Source organism: Anolis sagrei, chromosome 7 (genome assembly GCF_037176765.1).
Source record: "Anolis sagrei isolate rAnoSag1 chromosome 7, rAnoSag1.mat, whole genome shotgun sequence".
NCBI classification, from domain to species: domain Eukaryota; kingdom Metazoa; phylum Chordata; class Lepidosauria; order Squamata; family Dactyloidae; genus Anolis; species Anolis sagrei.
Genome location: NC_090027.1, coordinates 5,543,451 through 5,555,786, shown reverse-complemented (window position 1 = coordinate 5,555,786; position 12,336 = coordinate 5,543,451). Strand labels below are relative to the sequence as shown.

The window sequence follows — 12,336 nt, the reverse complement described above, 5'->3', positions numbered from 1 at the left end:
CACAACCTGAGGAACTGTATTAAGGGGTCGTGGCATTAGGAAGGTTGAGGACCACTGTTCTAGAGCATGTCCATACAGCCCGAAAACCTTACAACAACCCAGTTTTACCCAAAAGTTCTTCAAACACGTTATCAGACTCACCGTTTTTGCATTTTGATAAAAAGTTGGGGTATGGCTGGATTGTTCACTTGGCATGTTCTGAGAAAAAAAATGAAACAAAGAGGAGCATTGGATTAACATTACTTCCAAGGGTGATTATTTCCATACAATCTCATATCATCGAAGGTACTATAATCTCTATTTCATAACATCACATCTTTTTTGGTAGGTGATTTTATCTAAACCCTTGACACAGGCTAAAAATTGAAATGCTATATATTACAGATAATGGTTTATCTCCTCTTCTTCCCGATCTCTGAAGATCACCTGGGAAGGAATCCCACTGGAGCATTGCAGCGCACCCAAATACCTGGGAGTCACTCTGGACTGTGCTCTGACCTACAAGAAGCACTGCCTGAACATCAAGCAAAAAGTGGGCGCTAGAAACAACATCATACGAAAGCTGACTGGCACAACCTGGGGATCACAACCAGATACAGTGAAGACATCTGCCCTTGCGCTATGCTACTCTGCTGCTGAGTATGCATGCCCAGTGTGGAACACATCTCACCACACTAAAGCAGTGGATGTGGCTCTTAATGAGACATGCTGCATTATCACGGGGTGCCTGCGCCCTACACCACTGGAAAAATTACACTGTCTAGCCGGTATTGCACCACCTGACATCCGCCGGGAAGTAGCAGCTAATAGTGAAAGGACCAAGGCAGAGACATCTCCAGCTCATCCCCTGTTTGGGTATCAGCCAGCACGTCAACGACTTAAATCTAGAAATAGTTTTCTAAGATCTACAGAGACACTCGCTGGAACACCTCAGCAAGCGAGAGTCCAAAAGTGGCAGGCTCAAACCCAGAACCTCAACCAATGGCTGATACCAAACGAGAGACTCCCTCCTGGGCACACAGAGGACTGGGCGACCTGGAAGGCACTGAACAGACTGCGCTCTGGCACCACGAGATGCAGAGCCAACCTTCAGAAATGGGGCTACAAAGTGGAATCCTTGACATGCGAGTGTGGAGAAGAGCCAACCACTGACCACCTGCTGCAATGCACCCTGAGCCCTGCCACATGCACAAGGGAGGACCTTCTTGCAGCAACACCAGAAGCACTCCAAGGGGCCAGATACTGGTCAAAGGACATTTAATCAACTCTCATACTCACAAACTTTGTAAACTGCTTGTTTGCTTTGTTCTGTTAGAAATGTAATATAATTTGACTGGTTGTTCTGACACGACAAATAAATAAATAAATAAAATCTCCTCTTTGGGATTTTCTAGTTTTCCCTATGCAGGTCTTGTGTCTGTGTGTTTGTGTATATGAGAGAGATTTTTAAAGCAGTTCATTATATAATTAATGGAACATTCACCTGAATTGACAGATACAGATACATCTTAAATGCAAACATAATTTTCATAATATACTAGCCGTCCCCTGCCACGCGTTGCTGTGGCCAACATGGGGGTTCTGTGTGGGAGGTTTGGTTCAATTCCATCGTTGGTGGGGTTTAGAATGCTCTGTGATTGTAAGTGAACTATAAATCCCAGCAACTACAACTCCCAAATGTCAAGATTCTATTTTCCCCAAACTCTACCAGTGTTCAAACTTGGGCATATTGAGTATTTGTGCCAAGTTTGATCCCGATCCATCATTGTTTGTGTTCACAGTGATCTCTGGATGTAGGTGAACTACAACTCCAAAACTAAAGGACACTGCCCATCAAACCCTTCCAGTATTTTCTGTTGGTCATGGGAGAACTGCGTGTCAAGCTTGCTTCAGTTCCATCGTTGGTGGGGTTCAGAATGCTCTTTGATTATAGGTGAACTATAAATCCCAGCAAGTACAACTCCCAAATGTCAAAATCATTTTTTGAGTGAAGGACATACATTGGGTTGTTAGTTGTCTTGTGTCCAAATTTGGTGTCAATTCGTCCAGTGGTTTTTGTGTTCTGTTAATCCCACAAACAAACATTTTGTCATTTGGGAGTTGTAGTTGCTGGGATTTATAGTTCACCTACACTCAAAGAGCATTCTGAACCCCACCAATGACAGAATTGAACCCAACTTGGCAGACAGTTCTCCCATGACTAACAGAAAATACTGGAAGGGTTTGGTGGGCAGTGTCCTTTAGTTTCGGAGTTGTAGTTCACCTACATCCAGGCAGCACTATGGACTCAAACAGTAATGGATCTGGACCAAACTCTACATGAATACTCAATATGCCCAAATGTGGTGAAGTTTGGGGAAAATTGAATCTTGACATTTGGGAGTTGTAGTTGCTGGGATTTGTAGTTCACCTACAATCACAGAGCATTCTGAACCCCGCCAACGATAGAATTGGGCCAAACCTCCCACACAGAACCCCCATGTGGGCCACAGCAACGCGTGGCAGGGGACGGCTAGTAAAGTTTAATAATAATAATAATGATAATTAATTAATTAAATAAATACTACTTACAATGCAAACTGGTGGTTTGTTTGCTTGGGGTGGAGGTGGTGGGAGAAGAGATCTAGAAGAGCTGACCTGAAAAACAGAAAACACAAATCCATGAGAACATTCCCAGATATTAGTTTAAAAACAATCGCTGAAATACTACATCCCAAACCTGATGGAAACATCATTCAACCATACTCGAATCTCCAGCAAAATGGATCTGTTTCTCCTCATGCAGCCAATGCCCAGTGAAATAGCCAGGGAAGGGGGCAGTGACAATCAGGGCAAAATGATCAAAATGTGAATAATTTGCTGTCATTCATACAAAATAATTATTTAGATTCACTCATCTGCAACAGATTGCTAGTTAGGACTTTATCACATGAGATAGGCAAACTGGCATTGCACCTGGAACATTACTTTTGATGACAGTCTATCACATGATGGTGTTGTGTTGTTGTTTATTGATTCAGTCGCTTTTGACTCTTCGTGACTTCATGGACCAGCCCACGCCAGAGCTCCCTGTTGGCCGTCACCACCCCCAGCTCCTTCAAAGTCAATCCAGTCACTTCAAGGATGCCATCCATGCACCTTGCCCTTGACTGGCCCCTCTTCCTTTTTCCTTCCACTTTCCCCAGCATAATTCCCTTCTCTAGGCTTTCCTGTCTCCTCATGATGTGGCCAAAGGACTTCCACTTTGTCTCTACTCTCCTTCCTTCCAATGAGCAGCCGGGCTTTCTTTTCTGGAGGATGGACTGGTTGGATCTTCTCGCTGTCCAAGGCACTCTCAGAATTAAATAAATTAAATTAAATAAATTAAATAAAGCCCGACTGCTCATTGAAGGGAAGAATAGTAGAGGCCAAGATGAAGTCCTTTGGCCACATCATGAGAAGACAGGAAAGCTTGGAGAAGACAATAATGCTGGGGGAAATGGAAGGAAAAAGGAAGAGGGACCAACCAAGGGCAAGATGGATGGATGGTATCCTTGAAGTGACTGGTTTGACTCTGAAGGAGCTGTGGGTGGCCACCGTCGACAGGGAGCTCTGCCATGGGATGGTCCGTGAGGTCACAAAGAGTCAGAAGGAACTGAACGAATGAACAACTACATGTGTGTGTGTGTGTGTGTGTATATATATATAGAGAGAGAGAGATGTATATTTCCAATAGGTTGCAGTGTTGTTTTTGGAGCTTGTGTAGGTGCAACCCAAATTAATTGCACATTCATTTTATTCCTAGTGAATAAATGACACATGTTAGGGCTGGGCAACCACGGAAAAATTTGTTTCTAAACTCGATTCATTTTTAGGGGGTTTTTGTGTTTTGTTTTTTAAAAGAATTCCGAAATTTTTCTTTAAAAAAGTCCGAAATTTACAAAATTTCGGAAATTACTAAACAATTTTGAAACAATAACGAATCGATTCATTAATGGCGGACGTGATTGCGCAATACGCTAAAAAAAACCTCCAAATGGGACAGGGGGAACTTCTGAAGCTTCCCTCTCCCTCTGTTGTTGACTGTTGGTGTGATAAAACACACAACAACTATAAAACTTGCACCAGACATACGGAAATAATTACGAAACAATTTCGAAACGATTTCGAAACAATTACGAAACAATTACGAAATGAGTTTAAAAATTCGTTTCGATTTTTAGTTGCTCCTGAATGGTTCAATATCGGATCGTAAGCTACTTTAAATACGAATTATTAACGAATTACGAAATTAACGAACGAAACCGCCCAGCCCTATTATCAGGTTCTTGTGTTTGGTGTCTATTGCTCATAGGTTCATGGTGGTTGTTACCTCTGGAGGTCCAGGAACAGGAGCGGTAGGCTGCCTTCTCTTCTGTTCTTGACCAGAGAAGCCCAAATTTGAAGCTCCAGGTGCACTTTTGTGGATGCTGCCAGGAAAGAATTAAGCATTAGCATGAAGGTAGTCTTCTATGTTACGAATGTTTAAGTCTTGACCACAGAAAAGCAATAAAAAAAGGGAGACAACAGAGGATGAATCAGGACGGGTCCTGCCAAATTGGAGTAGTCAGAAGGTATACAGGAAATGTTTACAGAGGGCTAAATAGGACCATCCTTGCCAAATCTGGGCAGTTGCAGGCTATGGAAGAAAGAGAAATCGGAAACAAGGCCACCAGAAGGCCTCCTGAGAATTCACTTCTACTGTCCCTTGTCTCTACTTTAGGATTTAGGAATACCGAGACCTCATGCCTTGCTTTCTTTTCCCCTTCTTAAAGCTCTCCTTTATTTTCACCTTCATGATTCCTTTAGATTGCGAGTCTCACCATGTTGTATATGGAAACAGAAGCTGCTCTGAGGACATTTTCCAACTCTAGAGCAGGCAGGAAATGCTGCAACTTAATAATAATAATAATAATAATAATAATAATAATAAATATTATTATAAATATTAATAATATATTGTTGAAGCCTTTCATGGCCGGAATCACTGGGTTGTTGTAGGTTTTTTCGGGCTATATGACCATGTTCTAGAGGCATTTTCTCCTGAAGTTTCGCCTGCATCTATGGCAAGCATCCTCAGAGGTAGAGTTCTGTTGGAACTAGGAAAAAGGGGGTTATATATCTGTGGAATAATGACCAAAGTGGGACAAAGGACTCTTGTCTGTTGGAGCTAGGTGTGAATGTTTCAACTGACTACTAATATTATCTATATTATTAATGTAATATATTATCAACAAACAAGGACATCTCACCTCTCAACAAAAGATTGCTCCAGGCACCCCCAGGCAATCAAATGCATTGAATTTTGCCATGACTTATGTGTAAACCGCTTTGAGTCCCCCTCGGGGTGAGAAATGCGGTATACAAATATTGTAAGTAAATAAATAAAAATAAAAGTATGGATTTTTGATGTTGCAGAATTGACGAGAAGCAACTGGAAAAGCTTACATGATATGAGGATTTAAAGACAGAACTGCAAAGACTCTGGCACAAACCAGTCAAGGGGGTGCCAGTGGTGATCAACACACTGGGTGCAGTGCCTCAAGACCTTGGCCTACACTTAAACACAATCAGCACTGACAAAATTACCATCTGCCAGCTGCAGAAGGCCACCTTACTGGGATCTGCACACATTATTCGCCGAAACATCACACTTGGGAAGTGTGCGACATGTGATCCAATACAAACGTCTGCATAGTTATCTTGTTTGCTGTGTACTAATCTTGTTGTGTATCAAATACTACTACTACTACTAATACTAATACTAATACTTTATTTATAGCCCGCCCTATCTCCCGGGGGGGGGGGGGTCTCTTTAGACACTTTCTGAGCGTTGAGCTAAGAAGATGTGTTCAAAAGAAGTGTAAAAGGCATACCTTTGTTTTGGTTTCTTATTGAGAATATAGTAACGGAAAAAGACTGCCGCAATGATCCCTGTGACGGTAAGGGCCACCAGCACGGTCACAATGATGATGATATCTGCAAAAACAAAGAAACTTCATTGTCTCAGGTGGCCTTTGGATTCTTCACGAAAGGCAAAAACCTGGGAGTGCATTTACAGTGTAGAATTAATGCAATTTAACCCCACTTTAACTGTCAAGACTCAATGCTATGGAATACTGGGATTCATATTTTAATGAGGCAGAAAAGATAGATAAAGACTACTTAAAATTACAGCTCCCACAAGTTCCCCATTCTTGGTTTCAAGGATTTTCTGCCATCTGCCAACTAAGATTACTTTACATGCACTTAATGTGCATTATCAGAAGAGAATATGAATCATACACAACATTTCCATATTCGTTTGAGAGGGTGTTTATGTGTGCACATGTGCGGAATCACATGCACAACACTACACACTTAATACGCTGCTTTAACTCACACGTGTTTCCAGTAGAATCCTCACAATTTGGTGGTGCCCACCCTTCTTCACACTGGCATTTCAGTTCATGGTCGCATACCTATGACAGCATGAAGCTAGCATTAGTTTCCAGAACATGAATATGCATAAGGAACACATAACACTGACTTTCCTTTCCTTTCCTTTCCTTTCCTTTCCTTTCCTTTCCTTTCCTTTCCTTTCCTTTCCTTTCCTTTCCTTTCCTTCCCTTCCCTTCCCTTCCCTTCCCTTCCCTTCCCTTCCCTTCCCTTCCCCTTCCCTTCCCTTCCCCTTCCCCTTCCCCTTCCTTCCCTTTCTTTCTTTCCTTCCTTTCCTTTCCTTCCTTCCCTTCCCTTCCCTTCTTTGCTTCCTTCCTTTAGTTCCTTCCTTCCTTTTGTTCCTCCCTCCCTCCCTCCCTCCCTCCCTCCCTTTCTTCCTTTAATTCCTTCCTTCTTTTTGTTCCTCCCTTCCTTCCCTTCCTTCCTTTCTTCCCTTTCTTTTCCTTCCCTTCCTTCCTTCCTTCCTTCCTTCCTTCCTTCCTTTCTCTTCCTTCCTTCCCTCCTTCCTTCCTTCCTTCCTTCCTTCCTTCCTTCCTTCCCTTCCCTTCCCTTCCCTTCCCTTCCCTTCCCTTCCCCTCCCTCCCTTCCTTCCTTCCTTCCTTCATTTAATTCCTTCCTTCCTTTTGTTCCTCCCTTCCATCTCTTCCTTCCCTCCCTCCTTCCCTCCCTCCTTACTTTCTTTCCATTTTTCTTCCCTTTCTTTCCTTTCCTTTCTTTCCTTTTTTCCTTCCTTCCTCCCTTCCCCTTCCTTCCTTCCTTCCTTCCTTCCTTCCTTCCTTCCTTCCTTCCTTCCTTCCTTCCTTCCTTCCTTCCTTCCTTCCTTCCTTGTAATGTAAGAGCTGGCTCTTCTATCCAACTCATGAATGAGTAAACATTTTTTCTTCTCTCTGTGTTGATTTTTTTCCCTATCCTGCCTTTTTTTTTCCAGCGCCTAACCATAAATCATGAATCATAGTTCCTAAATTACCAAGTTAGATCTAAACTCAGTTGTCCCACTTAAAGTTTAGTTTAGGCACTCTCAAAATACGTTTCACAGATAAATTGCCATAGAAAACCATGATGCAAAAACCAATTCCAAAACCTGTCTAGCAACCTGTTGAAGAGAGAAAGCCAGTTGGCCATTCCACAATGGGCAAGTGGACATTTAACTGCAAAGCAGCAGCACTCTGCTTAAATACACAGGCATTTAGATCTTGCCGGCAAAAATACAGGTGTGTGCATGCTCAGCAGCAGAGAAACAGGTATTCAGAAACATCTCAAAGCAGAAAGTGAAAATACACTGACTATTATTCTTCCATAAAACTTTTGACTCACAGCATGTCCTGGGCACTGGTCAGAACAGTTGGTAGATCTGTAGGCTCTCTCAATATCCACACATCGCCCATTGTTGCAGACCTGAAAGTCAAATGCTTAAGTTGATCAACAAGAAAAAAATACAATATTTTAGTTTTACTGGGCCTTTAGCCTTCTTTGCCAAAGAATGCTGGAACCTCCAAGGAATCAAATGTAAAGTGATGTTAAAAGTAAAGGTAAAGGTTTCCCCTTGACATTAAATCTAGTCATGTCCGACTATGGGGGTTAGAGCTCATCTCTATTTCTAAGCTGGAGAGCCGGCGTTGTCCATAGACACCCTCAAGGTCATGTGGCTGGCATGACTGCATGGAGCGCCATTACCGTCCTGCCAAGGCGGTACCTATTGATCTACTTACATTTGCATGTTTTTGAACTGCTAGGTTGGCAGAAGTTGGGGCTAACAGCAGAAGCTCACCCCACTTCCTAGTTTCGAACTGCCAAATTTTCCGTCAGCAAGTTCAGCAGCTCAGCAGTTTAACCTACTACACCACCAGGGGTCCCTAAAATGAGGTTGAAGCCAATAGGAACTTTAGGAGGGTCTTCCCCAGGAGGAGGGACCCTGGGACCCCACCAAAGAGGGATCGCTACTGTGGCGAGCTCTAGAGAAGCCTGATTTCAGCAATTTTATTAAATTCAATATTCAAAATAAACCTCACCAAAGTTGAAGAAGCGGCACCAAGGTGTTTTTTATTAGTGAATCAGCTGAAAAGGATGCAATGTAGCAATCATTCGCCTACAGAGCACGCCATTACAAAGATCAGAGACATTTTTATAGGGTTTAAAGGCTTAGAAGTTTCAAAATTCCCGCCCTCCGCCCGGCTCGATGGTGATTGGCTGACACAATAACAGCTGGGAGGAGGCTTGGTTGCCCGCCCTGCGTCAGGACCAATCACAGAGCTTCTCCGCTGCGCAGGAGCCAGTGGGAGAGCTCCTACTGCCTCAGCACTCTGGCGAATCAGGAGAGAGGAGGCGGGACGAGGAAGGAACAATGGGCTTGTGAATGGATTAATGGATTTCATGTCTTAGGGCCCGGAGCCTGAAAAATCCGGTCTGCGATGGATGTCCAGCCTATTGTCTTTAAATGGATCTGTGATAAGCGTTGATTGCCTCATCCGAGTCTTCCTGTCACCATCAGATATGACACAATGAGAAGGCTGGGGTGAATGTTTGTTGTGTCAAGTTTTGAAAGGAAAACAGTTTCGGGGGAAAAACCTTACAGGAGTCTTCCTGCCCCACAGTGTGATGTGAGCAAAGATGCCAAATGAGATCCTTTGTTCAGTGGCCCAACTCCGAAACTGAACAGAAGACCTTCAGGTCATATTTCCCATGCACTAATATCATGATAAGGGTTCTTATTGTGATTGCTGATTGCTAGGCCTGGGCGGTTTCGTTTCGTTAATTCGTAATTCGTTAATAATTCGTTAATTTTTCCAATTACAAAACGATAACAAACCATTCTGGAGCAATTATTTAAAAAAACGAATTTTTAAACACGTTTTGCAAATGCTTCGTATTTCGTTATTGTATTCGTTTCGTTATTGTTCTGAGGTCGTTTCGTTATTATTTCCGCATGTCTGGGCCAGTTTTATGGTTTAATTAGTGAAAAAAAATTATAATATCACACCAACAGTCAACAACAGAGGGAGAGGGAAGCTTCAGAAGTTTTGGGAGGTTTTTTAGCGTATTTCGCGGTCGCGTCCGCCATTAACGAATCGATTCGTTATTGTTTCGGAAATCGATTCGTTAATTTTTTACCATTTACGAAATTTCGTAAATATCGAACTTTTTAAAAGGAAAATTTTGTAATTATTTTAAATATCGAAACAAAAAGAAAACCCCAAATACAAATCGATTTTAGAAACAAATTTTTCCGTTGTTACCCAGGCCTACTGATTGCCCTTTCAACAGCTGGCCGCTTCCTGACCGCGTTCCCCCAAAAGGGAGGGGAAGGGGAGAGGGGTTGGGTGCAAGGGCAAAAATAAGGAAAAATACATGGGGAAATATAGGAATCCAAAGAAATTCATATCAAGCATCCCTTCCCACCCCCTGCCTGCCAGAGAAATTGATTAAAATAATAATTTTAATAAAACATGTGTCCATAGTTCATACTGGGGAAGTTCAGGTGTGAAAATGAGTTCTTTAGAGCCAAAAAGAAATTGAAAAAAATCCAACCGTCACAAAAGGGTGCTTGATGATCTCCACTGAGCCAAGGAATGGATTCTTGCAGCGCCAAAATCAAGCTGGTCCTTAGTCCTTGGGAAACTATAACCTCCTCCAAGGACTGGGGCCCCAAGGCCAGGCTCTTCCCTGAAAGCCTCATGGGGTCCTTGTTGTTGCTAGTGTCTTGGCAAATTGACCAAAACGTAACCCCTTTGTGCAGTCTGGTACCCTTGCCCTTTGCAGAACTATAAGTTACCATCCCTTATGGGGGGGGGGGGGACATACTCGACTTCAATGTTACACTGCATTACTTCTACAATGCTGATTTACCCATAGAAAGCTGTCATATCAGACCTAAGGGCAGACTTGAGAGTTAAGTTGCTCAATGACATAGGAAGCAAAGGACACTGAATTCTCAGTGCAAAAGACATATGTTTTATTCTGGAGCCTATAGCCTAGATTTACCCCAGCCCAACTGATATACACAACATGATCCTGAAAGATGCAAATCCAAATGCCAACTAGAAGAGACCCATTGAACCAATAGTTAGAGGGAGCTGAAGCCCAAAATGCCAGGAGGATCAGAGCGTAGGAATCAGGGATGGAAAGCTATTAATCCACTAACCATTCCATCTCCACATTTTGTTCCAGGAGCAACCATTCCTCCATCTTCTTCATCTTTGTCTGGGAAAGTCGCTTTGCAGTGTTCGAAGGACACTAGGCTTCCCTTTGAAGGCATCTTGGAACCACCGGAGCAATATAACTTGCCACACTTTTGATCTCTGGGAATGAAACATCCAATTATTTTTTTTAAATAAAGTACAAAGTATTAGAAAATAAATAAAATCTGTGTTTTACTTCATTTAGAACTGACACTGTGTTTTACTTCATTTAGAACTGATCGGTATTACTTACAGTTTTCCACATGGAAGGTATGTGCCGTTCGCTTTTCTGCAATGGCCATAATAAACCCCTTTCTGGTTGACGCGGTAACAAGAATCTGTGCCCACAATCGCTTCTGCAAGAAAAAACACCCCAAAATATATATATTTATTTATGATGGTTTTAAATATCTGGAATATCTGCTAGTTCAGTTCATAAGGTAAAGGTAAAGGTAGTCCCCTGACATTAAGTCCAGTCATGTCTGACTCTGGGGTGTGGTGTTCATCTCCATTTCTAAGCCGAAGAGCCGGCGTTGTCCGTAGACACCTCCAAGGTCATGTGGCCGGCATGACTGCATGCAGTGCCGTTACCTTCCCGCCGGAGCGGTACCTATTGATCTACTCACATTTGCATGTTTTCGAACTGCTAGGTTGGCAGAAGCTAGGGCTGACAGCGGAAGCTCACGCTGCTCCCCGGAATCGAACCTGCGACCTTTCGATCAACAAGCTCAGCAGCTCAGTGCTTTAACCCACTGGGGCTCCTTAGTTCAGTTCATATTCAATTGCTAATACAATAGGTGCTTGTTACCAACCGGGGATTCTCCGCTGAGTACCAGAATCCATGGATTTTATTTATTTATTTATCGTGTCATCCGCAACCATACCATTTATTACATTTCTAACAGAACAGAACAAACAAACAGATCAAAAAACCCGCAAATTTTGCAAACTCGGTAGCTGATTAAATGTCCTTTGACCAGTCTCTGGCCCCTTGGAGTGCCTCTGGTGTTGCTGCAAGAAGGTCCTCCATCGTGCATGTGGCAGGGCTCAGGGTGCATTGCAGCAGGTGGTCAGAGGTTGGCTCTTCTCCACACTCGCATGTCGTGGATTCAGCTTTGTAGCCCCATTTCTTAAGATTGGCTCTGCATCTCGTGGTGCCAGAGCGCAGTCTGTTCAGTGCCTTCCAAGTCACCCAGTCTTCTGAGTGCCCAGGGGGGAGTCTCTCATCTGGTATCACTCACGGATTGAGGTGCTGGGTTTGAGCCTGCCACTTTTGAACTCTTGCTTGCTGGGGTGTTCCAGCGAGTGTCTCTGCAGATCTAAGAAAACTATTTCTTGATTTAAGTCGTCGACGTGCTGGCTGATACCCAAACAAGGGATGAGCTGGAGATGTCTCTGCCTTGGTCTTTCACTATTGGCTGTTACTTCCTGGCGGATGTCAGGTGGTGCAATACCAGATAAGCAGTATAATTTCTCCGGCGATGTAGGATGCAGATACCCCGTGATAATGTGGCATGTCTCATTAAGAGCCACATCCACTGTTTTAGTGTGGTGAGATGTGTTCCACACTGGGCATGCATACTCAGCAGCAGAGTAGCATAGCGCAAGGGCAAAGACTCTGGCACAAGCCAGTCAAGGGAGTCCCAGTGATGACTGAGACACTGGGTGCCATGCCTAAAGATCTTGGCCTGCACTCAAAAACAAC

At 43.3% G+C, this 12,336-nt stretch overlaps 1 protein-coding gene across 1 annotated transcript in view; it reads right to left on the bottom strand.

Annotated features, from left to right (window-relative positions):
• Positions 1-12,336, bottom strand: part of ADAM28 (ADAM metallopeptidase domain 28) — a 92,466-nt gene that overhangs the window by 7,695 nt on the left and 72,435 nt on the right. Inside the window, exons 15-22 of the mRNA XM_067470670.1 lie at positions 10,885-10,987; positions 10,595-10,751; positions 7,771-7,851; positions 6,401-6,479; positions 5,895-5,997; positions 4,352-4,448; positions 2,572-2,637; positions 142-198 (exon numbers count right to left, since the gene is read on the bottom strand). Of these exons, the coding sequence (XP_067326771.1) occupies positions 142-198; positions 2,572-2,637; positions 4,352-4,448; positions 5,895-5,997; positions 6,401-6,479; positions 7,771-7,851; positions 10,595-10,751; positions 10,885-10,987 (743 nt within the window). The remainder of the gene's footprint in view (positions 1-141; positions 199-2,571; positions 2,638-4,351; positions 4,449-5,894; positions 5,998-6,400; positions 6,480-7,770; positions 7,852-10,594; positions 10,752-10,884; positions 10,988-12,336) is intronic.